The 22624-nt window shown below is 41.7% G+C and overlaps 1 protein-coding gene across 1 annotated transcript; it reads left to right on the forward strand.

Annotated features, from left to right (window-relative positions):
* The first annotated feature begins 2095 nt into the window (after positions 1-2095).
* Positions 2096-20717, forward strand: CARNMT1 (carnosine N-methyltransferase 1). Its single transcript, XM_018566527.1, has 8 exons — positions 2096-2331; positions 5302-5497; positions 7363-7526; positions 11481-11621; positions 13309-13487; positions 15806-15919; positions 18900-19003; positions 20459-20717. Exons 1-8 carry the CDS (start codon positions 2105-2107, stop codon positions 20558-20560), a joined length of 1227 nt encoding a protein of 408 aa, XP_018422029.1. The 5' UTR covers positions 2096-2104; the 3' UTR covers positions 20561-20717.
* Positions 20718-22624: the final 1907 nt, after the last annotated feature.

Below are 22624 nucleotides of genomic sequence, written 5' to 3' on the forward strand. Positions count from 1 at the left end.
TCACCAGGGCTCCATGGGGTCTCACCATGGCTTTGTGGGGTCTCACCAGGGCTCATAGGGGGTCTCACCACACTCCGGGGGGAAACACCTTCACCCCCTTCTCTTTCCTAGGAAGCTGGGTTGGTGGGGGGCTTTACATTTGGTTCTGCCCTCTGCGGTTAGAATGAGTCACACTTTAATGATCACTTTAATAACTCCTTCATGGCACACCCAGCGTTACATGCGATGACTCACCGGCCCAAGAGTGAGGAGGAGACTCAGCCCAAGTGATTCCGTCAGGTAACGAAGGGAAGGGGGAGGAGTCTATGTCCGTGACGTCACCCGACTCCTCCCTCCTTCCCTTCGTTACCCATCACGGACAACTACATCACCCGACTCCTCCCCCCTTCCCTTCGTTAGCAGTCTAGAAGGTGCAGGGAAAGATGAAGAGGAGTGAGCTGTCAAAGTCTGTATCTCAGTTTCTGCTGCACACAGAAGCATGGGATAAAAAGCAACATACAGTGTGGGAGTTATGTGACTAAGCTGTGATACATAATACAAGGTGAGTCTTCTTTTTTAAGTGAGAGTTCACGAATTTGAAATATTGCAAAAATGAACTGGCCACCTGAGGTTGAGAGTGTAGAGCAGGGCCTGGCAGTGAAAGGGTTTAAAGCAGACGTAAAGGTGCCCACACACCTTGTGATAATCGTACGATAATCGTAGGAAATCCTGTGATCGTGCGATTATCGCAAGGTGTGTGGAAGGCGTGCGACCTCTGCTACTGTAAGGTCGCATGACTTTTATCTTAGGAACATGTTCGAAAACCCGCCGAGAATCGTACGATTGTCGGCGGGTGTGTGGCATGTTCGTAAGAAAATATTTTACTTTGCCTTACTTACGCTTTTATGCAAACTCCTTTTCTTTTTTTCGTTTTGGCTAGAGTGTGGAAGAGTTATTCATTTCTGCCAGGTTATTATTTCAGTCTGTGACCCATTTGGGAATTTTCTCCTCACTTTCAGACACCATTTACACCAGATCCATTTTTTAAATGGATGTCAACAGATGCCAACGGAAGATAACCAAAAAAATGAATGGGTGGGAATGGGACCAGTTCACATCGCTCTGTTCCGTTGCAGTGTACTGAAAAAGAGGAGAGTATGCTCTACTTTTTTAGGCGCAACGGAACTGAAAGTGTTAAAAATAGAAGAAAACGCAATGGAAGAGAAAAACAAAGGTGTTTGACCACTCAGAGCATGTTATTAAAATAAACTGGCAAAAAAAAAGAATTCTTTTAAAAAAGCAACGCAATAAATAAAACGGAAGTCAACAAGGGTTGAAATTGCAAGTAAACGGACCCCCGTTGACCTATGTTTTAGGTCCGATTTGGGTGTGAACGGGCTCAGTCCCTGTGACTCTACGTCGGCCATCTTTTCTGGAAAAAAATACCAGCCTCATGACTGCAATTCTGTTAACATTGGCAACAGAGTCCCATCTGAATCCAAGTCAGGGGACACCCCCTATATAATACCCATTGCAGAAATTAGGTTTGTGGTTGACACTAGGACAAGAAAGGCACAAACAGCAAAAACAAATTGGGGGGAATCCTAAAAAACTGGAGCAGATAGAATAGGTGTCAGTTGCCCATAGAAACCAATCACCTTCTCTGTTTCATTTTCAAAGCTTAACTGAAAGAGATGCTTATTGGTTGCTATGGATAACTGCTCCAGATTCTGTCTGATCCAGTGTTTATGAATTCTACCCCCATTGTCAGATGTTCTAACCCTTCTTCACTCTGCCAAACTTGTTTTCTTCTAGTCTGTGTCCCCTTCTACAAAGTTTCCCCTCACTTCCTGCCCTGACATGTATACAACAGGAAGAAAAGGGCTGCCTGTTGCAAGCATATAATGACAACACAGAGAAAAGGGCATTGCCAGAATTCAACATGTCCGTCCTGTACGCTTCAGCAGCTTAGGTAGCTCAGTGATGACGCCATATCCGGAACCATGTAAAAAAAAAAAAAGGCTACAATACAGCGTGTTATTTTGTACGGTACATTGTCGGGTGAATGAGTTGAAATTTGTGTGGCCCGCAGTTCCCCATCACCCTCCGGTTGTTTCTTAAAGACATGATAGCAGGCAGCCGAGGGCGGCGCAGGAGAAGAGACGAGGAGCTGGAGGTGAATGAACAGAGCCCGGGCACAGAGGCAGAGGGACGCCCGTTTCCCGGGGATGAGCAGGAGGTCGAGGAACTGGAGATCAGTGTGTACACGAAGAGGAGGCAGGGTCCGGAGGAGGAGGAAAGGCTGGAGAAGGAGCACTTCTGGAAGATCATTAACGCCTTCTCCTGGTATAGGTGATTACTGATGTATTCATCATCCACACCCTACCTTGTGCCATTCATGTGAATGGGATAAAGAGAACCTATCTGCATGTTATCAAAAAGTGACAGAAAGCACCTTCACCCTCCTTTCACACTTTAGATAAAATAAAGGTTTACCCCCGAGATTCCTAAATTTCATACAATTATTTTTAAATCATCCTTCCACCTTTCTCATCTAGGGAACGTATATAGCGCACTCTCCCAGTGCATACCCCTGGGATATGAACGTTCCATATTCCAGAAGTGTTCAGTCAACTCCGAGTGCGCTGCGTGTGCATGCGCTTCCAATCCCGCACATACGCCCCTGGTTCTCTAGCCTGGAATCATATTGTTTAGGGCTTATTTACACTATGTGCAGTGACCAGTGTTTTTCAGTACAAGAATAACGCTGGTCACCTCCAAGGCGCTTTGTAAAACAACTGTTTTCTATGTACCCTGTTCCCACGCCAACGCTGGCTTGAAGTGTAGGCATGCTGCATGTTTCCACAGTGCACTGGAGCTCATCTGCGGTACATTAAAGGGTAAGTTCACTTTCCCAAGTGAATTTGGGAAAATGGAATTACCTAGGGATGCACCAATACCAAGTACCGTACTCTGTACATGTGCAGATACTATTCGAGCTCCAAGACTAGACTAGAGAAAAATTCAAAAGTTAGGAGGCAGCTGTCATTTGTAAGGAGCATATGAAGCTCCTGGGATTTGTACATCTCTGTTTTACTGTATGATTTTATAAAGATATATAAAGGGATGCACCGATACCCGTTTTACAAGTACTGATGCTTGCCCAAGTACTGATATATTATTGTTTATTGTCAGGTGGCAGTTTTTCTAAATCAATATCAACTAATGATTCCAGGAGAGTGGTGGAGGGCCAGAGCCAGGTCCCAGCTGCAACCCTGGTAGATCTCATGAAAATGAAGTATCGGCACTGGTATCGGTGCTTCCCTAGAATTACCCCCTCCAATCTAGACTCCCCCACTATACTTACCGTTCAGCAAACACTACGTCCCCTTCAATACATTTAAAAAGACAAAAAAAATGTAAACAGTATGATGAGCTGAAACAGCACAAAGCACCCCCCTCCCCTGGGTTCCTATAAACAGCATGCATCGGAAGACATTTTCTTACATGTTGCCATGGTGTCAGCAAAGTGTAAACATGGTTTTCAGGCTAGGATATTGGGTGTGCATGCATTCAGAAGGAAGCTGGAAAACAAAGAAGATGCTCTTAGTTATGATGGTGGCACTGGACAGGTTGGCTGGAATGCAAGATAACATTGGTCTGTACGGAAAGGTGAGTATCTTATTTACAATCACCATGTATTAACATTTAAAGCAGAAATACAACCTCCCCTTACAGGCAAGGAGGGTGTCATCTTAGCCACTGTCTGGATTGCAATTGCCATGGTGTTGCACATGTGATCAGCTTTGACACAAGTAATTTGAGGGCTTGAATGTTCGGTTGAGAGCTAATAGACCCCTAATGTCTCCTTAAAGAGCTCCTGTCATCACTAATGTGCTATCGCGTGAGGTGCTTGTGAGCATTCAAATTCTGGAAGGATCGGTTATCCTGTACTTGCAAAACAATGAATGCAGCTCTCACATCTAAGGACTGGTGATCTGCTTCTGCAATATATAAAATGTTGTACTTGGGTTTACGCATACTTTAAATCCAAACTCCAGTCTTTTTTTATGTTTTGGATAGAATGGGGAGAATAACATTTTTGTTGGGGTTTTATTTCTGTCTGGGATACCACTGAGAAAATTTTCTATTACTTCCTGTCCCTGTGATGGCCATACATTAAATAGGGGATATGGTTGTCACTGGTACAGGAAGGCAAAGAGAGGTTAAAAACACTGTCAGAAGTTCTACAAATGTTTCACTCTACTAATATTTTTTGTCTGTTTCCCTGTTGTATAGATTTCTCATCACTTCCCGTCCTGATGATAGGGACATCACTGCTACTAAATCCCTTACAGAGGTTCTAAGCATACAACACTCTCTTTAAACCAAAGTAAAATGTATTGTCTGGAGTGGGACTTTAAAGGAGAATTATGAGGCGAGTGATTTTCACTCATCCTCATAATCTGAGCCGACCTGTGACAATGAAACTGTCACAGGTCGGCTCAGTAGATCGGGAAGTGAGCGAACACATATCGTTGCTCGCTCGCTCGCTCACTTCTCAATCTATCCGTGCAGAGAGCCGTGACGGGAGTGGCTGGATTCCCCCCTCCCCTGTCCGATCCTCCAGCGCTGACTGGCGGAACGGACGGGGGAGGGGGCGGGTACAGCTGTCTCTGCCTCTAGATAGGCAGAGCCAGCTGTCACTCACGCAGCTGGGTGGATCCAGACAGTAATGTCGGGATCCGTTCCGGCTGCGGCGTCTCAGTATACCGTGAGCTGTAGCTTGCGGGAAACTGAGCTTTGGGTGACGGGAGGACGCTAGTTTGTGTCCTCTTGTTACCCTTAGGAGAACTATGGGGAAAAGCACTTACCCCACAGTTCTCCTTTAAGGCACACCTGTATTGATAGAATCATGTTGGCTGCAATTGTGATCTGCGTCTGAGAATGCTAGTTACCTGCACTTCTCAGACTTTAATACTTCAGGTTACTGAGCCAGAACAACTGTGCAGCATGTAAGGTGAAAGCAAGGGCAGCTCACCTTAGTTGCATACTTGTTCTTGTATACAAATTTATTGATGTCATTGAATCAACGTGGAAGCCATGCAGCTAGAATTTTTTGGTCAGCAGTGGCAACCTACATGCTCATCAGTACAGATTTATCCTGTTAAATCCATAAAGTGTGGTCATACATGTGAAACAATAAGAGGACTAGGTTGTCATTTTGTTCATCTCTTAAATTCTGTATAGAGTGCAATGGATTTTTGTCGGCTGATCTAGAGGTATAACATTTAGTTACTGTTTCTATTGTTTTCTCTTCAGAACACACATTTATGAACGCGTGACCCGAGCAGAAAAACAATTTAAGAGTCTTCCTAAATATCAACAAAAACTGCTTCCGCACTTCTTGTCGAACATGGACAGACTCCGCAGATGTGCAGATCAGAATCAGGAGATCCTCCAGATGATTGTGAATGACTGCACACGCATGTTTGAAAACAAGGATTATGACACTAATGTAAGTATTTCATAGACACTCGCACAGTGGACCAAGTATGTGCTGTTCAGTCTAACATTGTGCATTACATGCTTAACATTATTTTCCATAATTAATTTCTTACCCCTGGTTCACAGCTAGGTGTTTTTGAGCAGTTCGAAAAGCGCTTTTAACTGCCCAACACAAGAAATCCAATGATTTTCAATGGCCCTGGTTCACACCTGAGCAGAAAAATGCCTAGCAGGAAAACGCCAGACGCTTGAAAAGATACAGGAGCTTCTTTGGGCAGTTAAAAGTGCTTTTCCTCCCCATAGACTTTATTGGAAATGCCCAAAAACGCACAACAGAAGCATGTTGCACATTTCCGTGAGCTTTTTTGCATGTTTATACACGCGTTCTTCCATAGCCCACAATGGTTTATGAGCTGCCAATCAAAATGCGTGTTTTCATGTACGCGCATAGAAATGTGCAAAACGCGCAAATAACGCTCAAAAACGGTGCCGTCTAGGTGTGAACCAGGGCATAGAGGTTTTTAAGTTTAAAAGGAAAAGTTAAAAATCTTTATGCTAACCTTTGATCAGGAGAACTGTCCTGCTGAGAACCCTTCCAGTCAGCTGTCTTATAGTGGACCTGTACTCTCAAAGTAAGGATTTGCTTTAGGGAATATTTTCAAATGTTAATTGTGCCTAAGCAGTACCTTAAAAATGGTAAATTCATCTTTCATTTCTCCTGAAAAATAGCATCGCACTACCTCGTATTGTGTCTATAATATATCTGCAGAGTGAGATCTAAGGCACAGTGGGGAGAATTTATCAAAACTGGAGCAGCTGTGCATGGCAACCAATCAGCTTCTCTCTTCAGTTTGTTCAGTGAAGATTTGTAAATTAAAGAGATATGCTAATTGGTTGCCATGCACAGCTGTTCCAGTTTTTGTCTGCTCCAGTTTTGATAAATTCCCCTCAGTGTCTCTGACTGCTAGTCTCAGGAGAGTTGAAGTTCTATTTTGTTCTCCATGATGGATGCTATGACATGAGGGAGCAAAGCCCTGCCTCTAGCAAGATGGCTGCCTCCAGACAGAAACCGTGCAGAGTAAGGTAAGTCAGTAACGGGGAAAGATCACCTGCAGGGGGACTACTGTCAATACTGATTACTAGTCACTTGTCCTCTGCCTTTTTTTTTGGCTCAACTTTCACATAACAGTTGCTCTTTACTAAAGCATCTCTAAGGCTACCACTACTGGAGACTACTTGACATTCAGCTGCCTCAATGTTGAAAACCTATTGCTTTTCAGTTAGGGTCCAAGGCTGTGCTGCATCTGAGCAACACGGCTTACTTTAGAAAAGTGTGGGTTTCAGAAGGCGGGCTGTAATGCCTAAGGAAGGCCAAAGAACGCAATGTAAAATCTCATTTCAGCACGTGTGTTTGAGTTATGCACACACTAACATGAGCGTTATAATGTGAATGAGCCCCAAGGGGGAGTAATGTCTGCTGACGTTCTGCTTCCTTAGATCTCTGTCTTCTCCCAGCTTGCTACTTAGACAATGAACAGAGCAGCAGCACATTGGTGAAGTTCTCTATGCTCCTTTTCTCCAGTAATCATACTATGTGAGGCTAACTGCAATATACAAAGCAATAGAGTCCTGACTGGCACAAAGTGCTGACTCTCCCTTTTCTAGTCCAAGTGCTGCTCTAAAGGGGATTTTATCATGTAAAGGTAGATTCAAATGTTTTACTAGGTTATGTTTAAAAATGTATACCTAATTGGGTTAATGATTTTTTGCCTGGAGTTCCACTTAACATATTTTATCATTTTAGTAAAAGGTGACCAACAGTAGCTACTAGCTCACTAGTCAACTAATTTGCATGTATTCCTATGTGTTCCACAGAGTCACAGAAAACTGAGCCCTGCATCCAGCTTTGATATGGACAAGCTAAAGTCCACAATAAAGCAGTTTGTGCGTGATTGGAGCGAAGAGGGCAAGGCAGAAAGAGATGCTTGTTACCAGCCTATCATTGACGAAGTTTTAAAACATTTTCCCAAAGAGAAATGGTAATGTATCTTTATAGTAAATGCACTGTTCAAACCCCAGTTATTCTACACACGTGTATATAATTGTGAGTTAAAGTATATTTTGAGTCACAGATTTCTTTTTTACATTTTGGATAGAGTAAGGAATGGTTAAAACCACTTTCGTTTTTTTTTTGTTTTATTAGATATCTGTGTCCGATTGGGGGGATTTTCCTTCACTTCTTTTTTCATAGACACAGCAGGAAGTGCGAGAAAATCTCAGCAAAATGAAGGGAACAAGAGGGCACTGGAACAAGAGTCTCTCATTGTAAGAATTGGAGGATTCCCCCTTTATTCCCCTCCTGGTAACAATTAAACATTTTGGATTTTCTCATCACTTTCAGGTTTGGTGACAGGGGTCATTAAGACAAATAAAGAACATGCATACGTTCATACGGGTCATTGACAGTGGAGGAGCACAATTTGTCTCGACGTTTCGCGCTTGACGGCACTTTTTCAAGAGGAGGAAGTTATCGATAAATTCGATGTGTGTGCGTCCCTGCGGCCCCGTTCAGGAACAGCATCTGAACCATACCCTCCAGAGCAGACCAGGGGAACCAAGACCATATGTCCCACTTTAGGCAGCACAAGATGAGGGGTATATTTTGTCAGAATAGACCAATGAATAAATAAGGATCCTTGCCTGACGATTCCCCCTTGGTGAACTGGGGAGCATCCGTTTCCTCTCACCTTCGAGCCCCCAGCGTGCTGTATGGCACGTTTCCTCTCACCTTCGAGCATCCGTTTCCTCTCACCTTCGAGCCCCCAGCGTGATGTATGGCACGTTTCCTCTCACCTTCGAGCATCCGTTTCCTCTCACCTCCGAGCCCCCAGTGTGCCATACAGCACGCTGGGGGCTCGAGGGTGAGAGGAAACGGATGCTCCCCGGTTCACCAAGGGGGAATCGTCAGGCAAGGATGCTTATTTATTCATTGGTCTATTCTGACAAAATATACCCCTCATATTGTGCTGCCTAAAGTGGGACATATGGTCTTGGCCTCTCTTCCCCTGGTCTGCTTTGGAGGGTATGGTTCAGATGCTGTTCCTGGACGGGGACGCACACACATCGAATTTATCGATAACTGCCTCTTGAAAAAGCGCGGTCAAGCGCGAAACGTCGAGACAAATTGTGCTCCTCCACTGTCAGTGACCCTTATTGTTCATCTTTGATCGTGTGTTCAAATTCAATCAATTAACTTTCCAATCATGTTTTGAAATTATATGTCATTTGATCATGTTATTTTTGCTACTGAATCATGTTTTGTATATCTGGTACTGTTAATCAAATCATGTTATTCATACATAAGGGACAATATAGTAATGGAGTGAGCTTCTAGGGAGTTATCAAATTGGTTTTATGTAATTACCCCGTTTTTAAACTATTATATACCAATAAATATATATTTTTATAACTCACCGCTTTGGAAGTGGTCAGTCGATGCCTAAAAAACCCCAGCTTTTCTTTCCTTTTTTGACACGTATTCCAGGGGTGTGGCACCTACTGCCTAGGTCCAGGTCACATATTATCAATCCAAGTGTGACATTTAGTGACAGTGACATTGTATGCCAGGTGACCACTATTAGCTTTCAGAGAAAAAAAAATCAAATGTTAGCTTTTATTTTTATGCTAAAAAGTACAGAAAAATGTATGAAATCCTAGGGATGTGAGGTGCTTCCAAATAAAGGAGAAATACATTTATTTTAATGAATAATTTTTTTTAGCTGTGCTATTTTTCTTAAAAAATAATAATCAAAACTGGGGAAAAAGTGTTTTTCTTTGCATTTTTTCGTCATTTGTTTATATTTTATTAGTCCTAAGTGAGGTGTTAGGCAAACATGCAATATAAATATATAGCCCTATCTTTCCTCTTAAAAAACAATATATAATATGTTTGGGTGCACTTAGTAAGAAAGTATATTACTGCCATGGAAGAATCACTCAGCAAAAACGTAAAAAGTGCGCCAGTCTTTAACCAACAGTGACTAAAAACAAGCTCAGTCATGAAGGGGTTAAGAGGAGGGGGAAGTAGAGGTGTTGTAAGACTATACACATGAGTTTTGGTTATGTCTTTAGTGCACTATTACAGTGACGAAAATGCATAATTAAAGTGACATTAAAGTCAGAATTTTTTTCCCCACTCCTGCTGTAAGGACTTACCTTAAATGAAGTCTCTTAATCCAATCTTCTTCTTCTTTCCTGTACATTTCAGCTGTCCCTCCAGCGCTGGTGCGGGTCTCCGATCCAGTGCCGACTCCTCTGTCCTCTTCTCTCATTTCCCACGGAGTCTGTGCGGGTGCACGCTGCTCCATAGACTTACCTTGTGCCTCTCCTCGTCTCCCGGCCGAACATCTGAAGTGCGCATGCGCCCGCCCCAAGATGCTTTGAGGCCGCCCGAGACTCTTCAGATGTTCGGACGAGAGCACGCGGCGGAGGCACAGGTAAGTTTAAGCCCTTTTTAAACGTTTTTTTTTAAAAAATGTTGCATATATCTACTGCTTGCTAGAAGTAGATATATGCAGAAACCACCGAGGGTTTAACAACCCTTTAAAGAGTGTCGGTTGTCCTCTATTATGCTGTACTCTGTGCCTTCTTTCTCCCGTGTGTGTGTCTTTATGTTGGCCTGTTGCATTTTCCTGCTTTTGAAAACCGCTACTGAATATATTTATTGCAGTTTGTGAAAAGGTCATCGAGCATATAATCATGTGAATATGTATCTATAAAACATGCATTTAGGTATTTTGTGTATGAGCCCTTCCTCAATAGATCTGCAGTGTCAGAGTTTGAGCCTGGAATTTGTTCCAAGGTTCCACAGGGATTTTTCTCTTCCCCTCTCAGCACTTATTGGAGGGAGAGAGAGGAGGGGGCTGGCACGTCTGGCTCTAGAGAGGTGTAGCTAGCTGTCAGTTATGCTGCCAGGGTGGATCCCGACAATATTGGCAGTGGAGGATCTTTGCTTTCAGCTGATCGCGGGCATTATCTTCCTATATGCTGACTTTGGGTTACAGGACCTCATTGGTAAATGTATTCCAAAAGAGAAGTAAAGTTAACAAAAGGTTTGACTTTAAATCTGAACTCCAGGCAGATGTGAAAGAAATAATGCAGGCGTATATTACTTCAAATCATTTCTTTTTCATTCAAATGACATAAGCATCTGAATCTGTCTTGTAACAGGCTCCTATTCCATGCAGATCACAAGGCAGAGGCAATCCTAATGGCCAGTCAGGCTTTGCCACTTGCATAGGTGCTGCCAGGAGAAGTGAGCGGAGTGTATGATTCATAAATTAATTGCTGCTCCTTCATTGTCCAGTCAGAAGGCTGCAGGTAGAAAGGTGACAACACTGTATTCCTTAACTGTTTGGCAGAGGTGAATGAATCAAGTGAATGGGCAGAATGACAGTTCCTTGGGGAGATAGTACACTGTGCATACCAGTGTTTAGCTGTTTGCCAGTAGTTCAGGTTTAATTTTAAATGCCTTTGCGCACTAACCCTTATGCTGGCTATTCACAGAGAGATCGTTCATACTGTAGATTAAACTGTTTCAATAAGTTTCAGTTGCTTCAAACAATCTTCAGCTCAGAAAAGCTCGCTTAATACAGAAAACAAAAGGTCATGTTGGTGGAAGTTGATTTTTCACCAGGACTGGCTGTTCACTTTCGGTGAAAATGAGTAGTTATTGAAAGAGTTGCCAGTTTAACATAATTGATTCCAAAAAATGAGCTTCTTTCATGGAGACAATTGTTACGTGTTTGACCATGATGAAATGTCAGCTTTGCAGCAGTACAGCATTGTGGCTCAAGTAATCCAGAAGCTTCTTACCTAAATGTTGCCTCATGATTGAAGGGGTTTTATTTTCTTGCTATAGTGATTGTTTTCTCATCCTACATCAAGTACTTCTTTCTAACTTGCTTTGCTCTTCTGTATGTTTTATCCCACAGTGACGTGTCCCAAGTTAGCATCTTAGTGCCTGGAGCAGGGCTTGGTAGACTGGCCTGGGAAATCGCAAAACACGGTTATGCATGCCAAGGAAACGAATGGAGCTTTTTTATGCTTTTCTCTTCTAACTTTGTACTGAATAGGTATGTCATTTTGTATTTTACAGTTGTTTGAAAGCTCAGCTCTGAAATGTTAATCTAAATCTTATTAGGGCAGGTGTTGGCAGCCCCTTGTGGACATGGGTTGAGCCTTTCCACCATAGTTCTATTACATTGCGAAAATGTGATATTTTGTTGTTTTTTGCAAAGAAACACTATAAAACTATTACAGCAAATACCCAAGAAGTTTAATTTGCTTTTTAACTAAAACATTTTTTGTTTTCATTACAAACCTTTTTTTTGGGCTGGTGACTTTATCACTGTGTTTCTGTGCAGTGCAGGCAAATCCTGGCTGGTGGGAGGGGACAGCAGGGTGCCGTACATAGCTTCCTGAGTACTCCTCTCAAGAGCCATCAGCCCTGATACTAGCAGTAGCCTGGCTCTTGGGAGCAACTGTTCAATTACGAAATTGGCTTGATGGGTGAATGTCAGCCTGGAGGAATGGAATGGAAGTTCTTAGGAAGGCTGCATTTGCTTGCAGCCTGTCCTAGGTAATGCCCACATGTAATGCTGAGTAGTGATGGGCTCGGGCGTGTTCGCAGCTCCACGTGACGAGCCCGCCAGGGCGCTGACAGCGCCGCAGCGCCAATCACAGGCACGGAGACATTTCCCGATCTCTGCAGCTGCAGACGGGGATAATGTCTCAGTACCTGTGATTGGCGCTGTCAGCTTCCTGGCGGGCTCGGCACATGGAGCTGCGAACACGCCCGAGCCCATCACTATTGCTGAGTATCCATGATTGAAAGAACTGAAAACGAATGAAAGCTGTGAGCCAGAGACAGTAAGACTAGGAAGCAGAGATCTAGCTGATGTTGGATGTCCTTGAGCCAGGAAATGAGATAGACTTTATCGGACTTGCTTCAGATTGTAATGCACACTGAGAGAAGCTCACACTGTGCTATGAAATCAGAATAAGCAATCTCAGTACAGCAGAGGAGCCTGTATGCTGGCTGTATGACTGTGCAAGAATAAAGGTAAAGCTGGAGTTCAGCTTTTAAATGCATAAAACAGATCATAATAAAATGTTTGCAATAGTTTCCACATTGGCAAACAGGGTATTGCAATGCTGTGTCCCGAAAGCAATAAGCAGCATTCTGCTCATGGCTACCTATTTTTATTGTTCCTGCAAATGACCCCCCCTGCTTGGAGAGCATGCCAACCACGGGTGGATTTCTTCCATGAAAAAAACCCCACTGCATAAGGATGATCTTCTGCATCCAGTGACGTCTAAACATTGCCTTTTATTTCCAATGCAGTGTCACAACAAAGACCCTTTAGTCAACTTTCAGTTTGGTTCAAGCTTACAAGTACCTTCTGTGTGTTTACATTAGAGGGATGGCGTGCTGTCCAGACTGCAGCAACAGAAAGTAAAGGGGAAAAGTGTTGATTTCAGTGCCTCTGTTGTGAACTTTTGAAGATTAATTTCTCCACAATTCATATAGCTACAAAGTCAATTGAGGGCTTGTTTGAATGCTTGCTCAGAAGATGTAAATACTTTAATTTGCATAGACTGGACACAGGTACACTTTAAGATTGAATATTTTGATGCTTGAGCTACCATCACAAGTATATACACTAAACTGTAAAAGTTTAAAGTCTGTCTTTTTTTTTTGGCTAATTATTAAGGGTTTGTAAAACCATTGTTCTACGATTGTCTGTCTGTTTTTTCCAGATGTTCACACGTTAATGCTTTTAAACTTTATCCTTGGATTCATCAGTTTAGCAACAACGTGAAATCGGCAGATCAAGTAAGACCTGTTTACTTTCCTGATGTCAATCCTCATGACCTCCCAACAAATTCCAATTTTTCCATGACTGCAGGAGACTTCCAGGAAATCTATACAGATTACAGTGAGTAAATAGGTCCTTGATAAGTAATCCAATCCCCCATGCTATGTAGAAAAGCAGTGAGTACATACAAATATGTGGTGGAATCTAAATGGTTGGTGTGGGTCAGGGTAGCCAGTCAGATTTCCTCCTGTGACTGTCCCAAGCAACACAGACTTTTTCAATTTTAGTGAAGGTGGGTCATTATGACATGAAAGAAGTATCTTGTTACTGCAGTGATATACCGCAAATTCGTAAAAACTAAAGAAAAAATCCATCCAAGTCTATGATCCCCTACTTTATAAGTAGCTTTCCAATGGAAAAACACAATTACTGCACTGTACATACATTGAGTATATACAGTATATCACAGTCCATCATTTTTATGTTCTGCCTTTTTATCCACCCTTGAATATATTGTATTCCCCTGATATCAAAAACACTTGATCTGTTACTCCTGTCAAGTTGTAGTGTGTAATGGGGTTATTATACTTCGAGAAGTAGTGGAGAGTCCCATTCGTTGAGCTATCACAGTACTAGAAAACATTTAGAGTACAACAGAGTACTGTACATTTTTCCTGGGCTTCTCCAGAGAGCTTCTATTCATTTTAGGTCTCAGAAAAAGTGGTGCTATAAAACAATGACACTGTAGACTATTATAAAATTACTTCTCTCCTCTGGAGTGGCATTTACACAGGCAGTTTGTATGCAATCCCTGCAATGCTCACATGAACTGGCCAGTCAGTAGATGCAATTGTGCTCATCAGATCCTTGGCAGAGCTACAGCTTTGCTATATTGTTCATGATCCTATTATTTAGGGTTCTTTCAGTGTAATGCCTAAACAGTGGAGAGAATACTTTTGACTTGGCATATCTTAAAGTGACACTAAACCAAGGAGTTAAATCTTAAAAATACATTCAAATCATCTTTGAATTGGTGCTGACACTGTCCTTCCTTCTGGAGGGTGGCTACTTTTCTTCCCCATGGTCCCTGTGTGTGTTGTAAAGTAGTCACCGCTCCAAGCTCCCTCCTGTGGTGGACTACAATCTCATGTTTAGTTTACTAATTTGTATTGAGATTGCAGTCCATCACAGGAGTGAGCTTGGAGTGGTGACTACTTTACAGCACACAGGGGTCATGGGGAACAAAAGTAGCCACCCTCCAGAAGGAAGGACAATATCGGCACCAATTCAGAGATGATTTGAGGATCTACAGCTGAATGATACACAAATAAGATACCTTTTTGTTAATAGGTAAAGTACTTGAATGTATGTTTATGGTTCAACTTCTTAGTTTAGTGTCACTTGAAACACTCCTGATAGAGTAGTCTCATTGCCATATCTGGTAGAGATTAAAAAAAAAACAAGAGCTATGCACTGCTCGGCTTTATCAGCATATATGTGCAGGCTTGTATCTTATAGTATACTGTATCCTGAAAGCTGCCTGTGTGTGTTTTTGTTTTTTTTTAATCAGATGCCCAGTTTAACATGATCCTTTCACAGATATCAAACAAGAGCAATGATACTATACTGACATCCTTTCCTAAAATCTTTACTCATGCAGACCTAAGGACTTTGGCACTTTGGGTTTGTCAAATGTCTTTGTTCACCATCGAGGGCTGGGACTCCATCTGCTGAACCTTGTTTCATTAATATGTCTTGTAGTGTTGTAAGGGCCAGCGCATGGAACGACAGTCCGCAGCAGGGGACCAGGTGTCCGAAACATTCTGTTGTGTCACAGTGAAGATCCTTCGGAGGGCCATAGCTCAGCCATTGAGAGAAGATCTGAGAGACAAGCCAGTAGTAATGCTCTATTCTTTTTTTTCTTTTTTTTTTTGTGACATAATGAGGGTAATTTATAAAAACTGGGGGCAGGCAAATTCTGGAGCAGTTGCCCATGGCAACCAATCAGCTTCTATCTTTCATTTTCAAAGTTTAACTGAACAAACTAAATATAGAAGCTGATTGGTTGAAATGGGCAGCTGCTCCAGATTCTGTCTGCTCTAGTTTTCATGAATTCCCCTCATCTCTTTAAACATCCATGCTTATACATTATATGCATGTATCTGTATGGGATATTAGACACCTTCAGAACTTTTGTGTCTAGCAAGTAGCCTATGGTCAAGTTAACATTTGCAGCTTGGAAATTGCAGGTGTCACATGACAAAATTCTTTGGGGTACCGTAGGATCTGTAATGCTGATGAATACTTCTCATTCACTAGAATGCATGAAAGTGGTCAATATTTGCAGAATAAAATTTTTTTTAGTTGTTACATTTCTTGTGTCCTAAAAAGCATACTATTATGCATTAAAAAGTTTTGCTTTTTTTGTGTTCCAACAGATGCGTGGGATTGCATAGCAACGTGCTTCTTTCTAGACACTGCTCACAATGTTCTGGACTATATACAGACGATCTGGAAAATACTCAAGCCAGGTGGCCTATGGCTTAATTTAGGTATTATATATTTTTTCAAAGTTCAATTAGACTATAATAAGTCATCATTGTGTCCTAGATGTAAAACACTCTGACTTTCAATAGTGTACTGCATGGCTTATTCAGGGGGTAGTGCTAAAAGTAGGGTGCAGTTTGCAGAAACTAAGAGCCAGTAATAAGGCTGGGTTCACACCTAGGCGTATTACGCATGCACGTCTGTCGCGCGACCGTCGCGCGTTTTTTTTACCGCGATTCGCGGTAAAAAAAACGCGCGACTCTGAAGGCTACTTGGCTGTATCCCAATGGAAAACGCCCTCCAAAACGTCCCAAAGAAGTACATGTACTTGTTTGGGCGTCAGCCGTTTTGTAGGGCGTTCAGACGGGCGGAAATACGGAAAGGTGTGAACCATACCCATAGAAAACAATGGGATTTTCATGGTTGTACGTTTTGTAGAGTGTTCATAGAGCGTTGAACGCCCTACAAAACGGAAAGGTGTGAACGGGGCCTTAGACTTCCATTTACTATAGTTTACTAGTTTGATTCGCTATGGTCTTTGTTATCCTTTGCACATGCACGTTCCCCCTTATTATGGCTTATTAACCCCTTAGTGACACAGCTTCAGAAAATGTTTTCGTTCCTGGTGACCGGAGCAATTTTGCAATTTTTTGCTATGTGTTTGTTTACCCATAGTTTCCATCTTCCTCATGCATTGCACCTACACATATTATACACTGTTTTTTAAAGGACAGAATGGGCTTTAATTTGATGTGACATATGCAATTTATAAATTCCTAATTTTTCTAATTAAAAAAACACGAATTTTTCACAATTTTGGCAATCATAATGTGTACATACTGTGTTTCCCCGAAAGTAAGACCTACCCCAAAAGTAAGACCTAGCGCTATCTTCAGGGATTTCGGTAATATAAGACCTACCCCAAAAATAAGACCTAGTTCGGTGGTAGGTCTTATATTACAGAAATCCGCTAGGTCTTACTTTCGGGGTAGCTGCACATAAACTGAATTTTAAATGTAAAGACCGGCTGCAGCTCCCGCCCCGCCCACACGCCAGCCGCAGCTCCCACCTACATGCCCGCCGGCCGCAGCTCCCGCCTGCACGCACGATGGAAGCGGCATATCATCCGCCGGGACTGGCAACAGCACGCTGCTTTCCAGGACCTCGTCCAGTCCTCCCCCAGCCAGGTAAGACATCCCCGAAAATAAGACCTAGTGTCTTTTTTCGTGCAAAAAAATAAATAAGACAGTGTCTTATTTTTGGGGAAACACGATAATTAGTGTAGCTAACGAGAAAGTAATTCATAATACATTTTTATTTGTCCTGATTTGTAGGGTGTATCATATGTCTGGGATTTCAGGTTATTTTGGGAGTTTTAGGTCACAAAATACAAAGTGTGAAATACAATTTTAGTGAGGAACAATTTTAGAATGTGGTATGTTTGTCTCCTATCTTTAATAACCTCCTCAGCACTATATTTTCTTATAATTTTTTTATTAAACTTATTTATTTTTTTAAATTCTTTTTTTCCCCCTTTTTATTCTTAAAGTTCTAAAAATTGTAAAAACTTCATTTTTTTAACTAGGGGCACTAAGGGTTATTTTTTATCTACAGGGGCTTTGATACTTAGTATCTCTGAGGAGAATACAGTATTCTCCTCAGAGATACAAACTGATTTAAAGTAACACACAGCCGGCTCACAACTGCACACAACACAGTGAGCTGCTGCCGGCTGTGTGGCTGTCACGGCTCTGTGATCCCAGCAATCAGCTATCAATGTGATCAAAGGGCTTGGACCACCTAATCTGCTTTTGAAGCTATACCTCCGACCCCGAGGGGCCCATCAACAGCAGTAACTCAATGAGCGCTGGTCCATTATCTGTGACTCTTTGGAGCAATGGGATCTCTATGACAGTCAGCCAATGTTTTTAGGAGTGGTCCACTTTAGAAAAGCCAACATACTTACTTCAGTACAGGTTTCTCTAAAGCAAAACTCTGTCCACATTTAACAAGAAGTGTGGAAAGTTCTCCCTGCTGGAGTCACGGAAAGTCATGGCAAGCCAGGTAAGGCTACAAAGAATAAAATATATCTTTTTTTTTTTTTAAAAGGACACTTGTCTTGACAAAGATATGGAAACTGTTACTGAGCCCTTTCTGAAAATGATAGTTGTCTGGCTGCTATGAGAAATACTATAACAAAGATGCAGATCAGGAGCTCAACTCCAGCTAAAGCTTGTTTTTTATATTTCATGAGGGCGTGGAATGTTGTCAACTCTTTCTTCCCAACTTTGTTGCATTTAACAGATTTTGTATTACTTCCTGTGTATCTAACAGTCACAAGACTGTGAGAAAAAAAAATCTTCCTACCTTTTTCTATTTGGATAGGTGAACAATGGTAATAAGAAACTCCCCAACATTGACACAAGTAGCAATAAAGCACATTTTTAGAGGAGTGATAAAATGTGTCTTGTCTCACCACTTCTTTTCCTGTTCTTATACCCTTCACATGGACAAGAGGTAAGTGGAAATCTCTTATGGGGACACACACCAATCAAATCCTGAAAGGGGTTTTAAAACTCCTTCAGGATTTGGTTGCTGTCTGTGTCCCCATGTTGGAGATTTCCTCATACTACTTGTCCAGGTGAAGGGTGTCAGGACAGGAAGAAAGCAGACACAGTTGGTATTTACATTTTTATAGAAAAGTTTCAGCAGGGACACTGTTTAAATCATGACAGATCTATCTGGAGAAGGTTGGGTTTTAATAACTTGCTGCATATTTGTTTTAAGTCTGACTCCTAATATATTGATGTCAGGTAGCCCAGCATTTAGCACTTTCAGAAATAGATCAGTAAAGCAAACTTCATATTTCTTTCATGTCATAAATGTAATTTATATGAAACTACAGAATAGAAGACCGTGATTTGAACAGGGCCAACTACCCAAAACCTTTATTTTGTCTACATTTTCATTTTTTTCCTTTCCTAGGACCTCTTCTGTATCACTATGAAAACATGGCAAATGAACTCTCTATAGAACTGAGCTATGAAGATATCAAAAATGTTATGTTGCAGTATGGATTCCAAATTGAGGTACCCCCATTCTTTGAGGTGGCACTCCATCCAAAGCTTTTTTGTTCATGTAAGGAATAGAGAAATGCTAGAACAGGTTCTTATTGTATTTTACACTCATTTCCTGTCCCTATAATGGCAGTCACTGAGATGGGATGGAAATGGAAATCTCTACAACAGAGAGAAAACCATCAGGTATTTAGTGGAGAGTGGTCTCTACACTCTATGGCATTCCAGGACTTGTATCACAGTTGGGAGGCACTGGATGTCCTCCTAGCCTCTAGGTTTAACAAGAACGGTACAGGTTTGTCTCCAGGTACAGGGATCTTCTAGCAGAATCCATGGTTATTTTGGTGACCCCATAGGATTAATACACCCTGGTCTGTGCCTTTCCCCTGGAGACCTCTTCCTCCTCTGCATCGCAGGATCGTTAAGGAGGGTATTCTGGTGGACCTTATTGTTGCAGAATGGTCCAGGTGGATGTGGTATGCCCACCTTATAAGACTCTGTGGGTGTAAAAAAAAAAAAAAAATCCTAGGTTTTAATTTATATTAAATGTAATACTGTAATCTGATAATTTCACATTTACAGCACATCATCTAAAAACAGCATTGAATCTTTGGCACAGCAGAGCTCTGTAGTGTTCATCTGCAAGCTAAAGGTTTTCATTTTCTTCAGTAAAGCCTCCAGCATGTATGTGATCACTATGTCATAGCTGATACAGTGATCACATGACTAGCAACCATTCTTTTTCTTGGTTCCTGATACTTCGTTGGGAACGGAGCTATCAGTGACTGGGATTGAGAGCCACCAACTGCACTGGTGTTGGATAGTGGCTTTCTAATGGTAAAGGGTTTATAAATGTATCCCCAACATGTGGCATTGTGCTGGGGAACATTTACATACAGATGGTGGCACAAATGGGTTAGGGTAACCTTGTCATCATGGGGGGTTATTTCTACACAATGGAAACCCTGTAAAAGAAGAGACAATATACCTACCTTTCCGGCCCTACTGTTAAAATGTTGCCATCTCTGGCCAATGCCGGTATTCCACATTTCAGATGGGTCGAATACCTGCTACCCCTGACAAACATCGCGATATACACCTCCCCTGAACTCGTACGTCCAGTGCTATACGAGCCAATGATGGCAACCACAGACTGCACCACGGGAGTAGGTATTCTACACACCCAAATATATGGAATACCTGCAGCGGCTGAAGAGAAGCAAACTGGCGGCGTTGTAACACATGGTGTCCGACAACAGTGCATTAACGCTGCTTTTATTTCTTTTGTTTGGTAAAAGTGACAGGGTCACTTTAGTTAATGACCCATGATTGCATTCTATTTTCTAATTTGTTCTCTAAATCATTGCTGTTGCCACTATAAAGCATTCACAGCACTATGAAATTTCACATAACAAAATGGCATCGTTGTCGCTTAAATAACCACTAACTTATCATTTCTGTTTACAGACTGAGAAGGAAACCATGACTACAACATACACTGTAAATGATTTATCAATGATGAAATACTGCTATGACTGCGTTTTTTTTGTGGCGCGGAAACCACAATAGTGGTTAATTGTCATGATTTACATACTGCACAGAACAGAATTCAAAGACTTGAAATGAGACAACTAAATGGACATAAAACTTGAATCATCGGTGCCTTGTTTGTCCCTGTAGGCAGTGATTTTACAGTCAAGCAATTGAATTCCAGGAGTACTGCTATGCCAACTCTACTAAGGTTCCGGCCTAATTATCCTTGTTTATAAAATGTTTTTAAACTAGCATTCCATTTGCCTCCTTTTTTTCCTGCAAATAGTTTTAACATTTTCCTCATACCTTGCAGGGATGTATGATGGTGCGTGCTTGTGTTGGCGAAGTTCTTTATGGTGGTAATGGTGATTTCAAAGGCAATATTTTAATGAGTTTCCTATGGTTTTAGCTTAAAATGTAGTTCCACTTTTGCAGCCAAATTGGAATAACACCTACTTTGTGTGTTACATCTTCCCATTCACATGGCATAACTTATAAAGCATAACTAAAAAATGTTTACATTTGCGGCTAACATTGCGCTTTTTACTTGCGTTAAAAAATCCAACTTAGCCTACATCCTATGTAATTTTAAGGAGGTGGCTGTGCAAAGTTATGTTTACTCTAATGAACCCTGTCTACAACAGATAATGAAATCTGCCAGCACAGTACAAATTAGATTTGAATACTGTCTGTCCTAACAAAGGGATAGAGGCTTGAAGGCATTGTGTGCTGGCCATACACCTATGGATTAGCTGCAGATTTTCTATGGTCAGATGGAAAAAGTGCAACAGATTCCTCCATCTACGCTAAACTGTGTGGATGGAGGAATCTTGCACTGGGCCAAGCTTCAGTATCTTGCTAGTTGGCCCTGCTGGCTGTCAAAATACCTGAACAATCTGATTGGATGAAGGCATTGTTCAGGTATTTTGAGAGCCAGCAGGGCCGACTAGCAAGATACTGAAGCTTGGCCCAGTGGGAGATTCCTTTATCCACACAGTTTAGCGTAGATGGAGGAAACTGTTGCACTTTTTCCATCTGACCTTAGAGAATCTGCAGATAATCTATAGGTTTGTGGCCAGTTTTACTGAGAGGAATCTCAGTCTGACCCTCAGTCAGACCATCTAGTCTCACTTTAAAATGGCCCTAGTAGCTTGGAATCTGCACTTAGGCTTTCACCAAATAAATACCCAAAAGGTAAGAAATACACTTTTAAAAATGATTTCTTGGTATGCTGTGCGAGTAGCAACACACAAAAAAAATTTAGGAGGGTTATCTCAAATTTGACTGCAAAAGTGGAACAACACTTTAAAAACTGAAAAAAACTCTTCAGTTGGCAGGCATTACTCATCTGCAATGCTCCCTCAAGCTCCCTGTCAGTTCTCAGTTCTGAAAGCCATTAGGTCTCGTTTGAAAGTAAATGAAGTATAAAAATTGCAAGAGAAAAGTCACCAGTTAGATTTTTCAGCTCTGTCCTCCTATAATGCAGTGGATACTCTGGTTTTGTTACTTTCAGAAAAACCAAGACCATCTGAAGCAATTCTTCTCCCTGAAGGATTTATAAATGAGACTTCCAATGCAGACCATCTGAGGCAATTCTTCTAGAAGGATTTATAAATGAGACTTCCAACAAAGAGGCTTCAAAGCCTAAAAAGCCAAACGATGCCATCAAGCTGCAACCATGTGGTCCCATCAGCTAAGGGACCTCTACTGCAGAGATTTGCTGACCTGACCATTTATGTTTTCCACTTTTGTAACTAAAAAGCATCTTTAGTAGCTCCATGTTTTTACCTGGCCTTCTTAGTTGCCATAAGGGAGCCATTCATGTAAGAGTCAAGCCTTCTGTATTTGTCATATTACCAGTATGATGTGTGGGGTGAAAATGATCCAAACAGATACAGTCTGACACCGGTATTGTTTGGAAAAGTTAGTGGTTTGGATCAACAAATACATCTTTTTTTTCTGCTGCCAACTTAGTAAAGGAAGTGGTTGTAGTTCACAACCTATATTGTATAGCGTTCAAGTGGATGTGTGTCAGTTGAAAAAGACCTTTTGACAGTTAAATCTGTCTAATGGTTGTGTGTAGCTTCACCAGATACTAGA

This window comes from Nanorana parkeri, unplaced genomic scaffold (genome assembly GCF_000935625.1).
Source record: "Nanorana parkeri isolate BGI_ZX_2015 unplaced genomic scaffold, ASM93562v1 scaffold957, whole genome shotgun sequence".
In the NCBI taxonomy this organism is placed as follows: Eukaryota; Metazoa; Chordata; class Amphibia; order Anura; family Dicroglossidae; genus Nanorana; species Nanorana parkeri.

Bases quoted from the DNA above. Each gene is read 5' to 3' on its own strand.
- CARNMT1 (XM_018566527.1), top strand. From the start codon at position 2,105: ATGATAGCAGGCAGCCGAGGGCGGCGCAGGAGAAGAGACGAGGAGCTG. The intron at 11,622-13,308 runs GTATGTCATTTT...TGTTTTTTCCAG, and splicing joins TCTAACTTTGTACTGAATAG to ATGTTCACACGTTAATGCTT. The intron at 15,920-18,899 runs GTATTATATATT...TTCCTTTCCTAG, and splicing joins TGGCCTATGGCTTAATTTAG to GACCTCTTCTGTATCACTAT.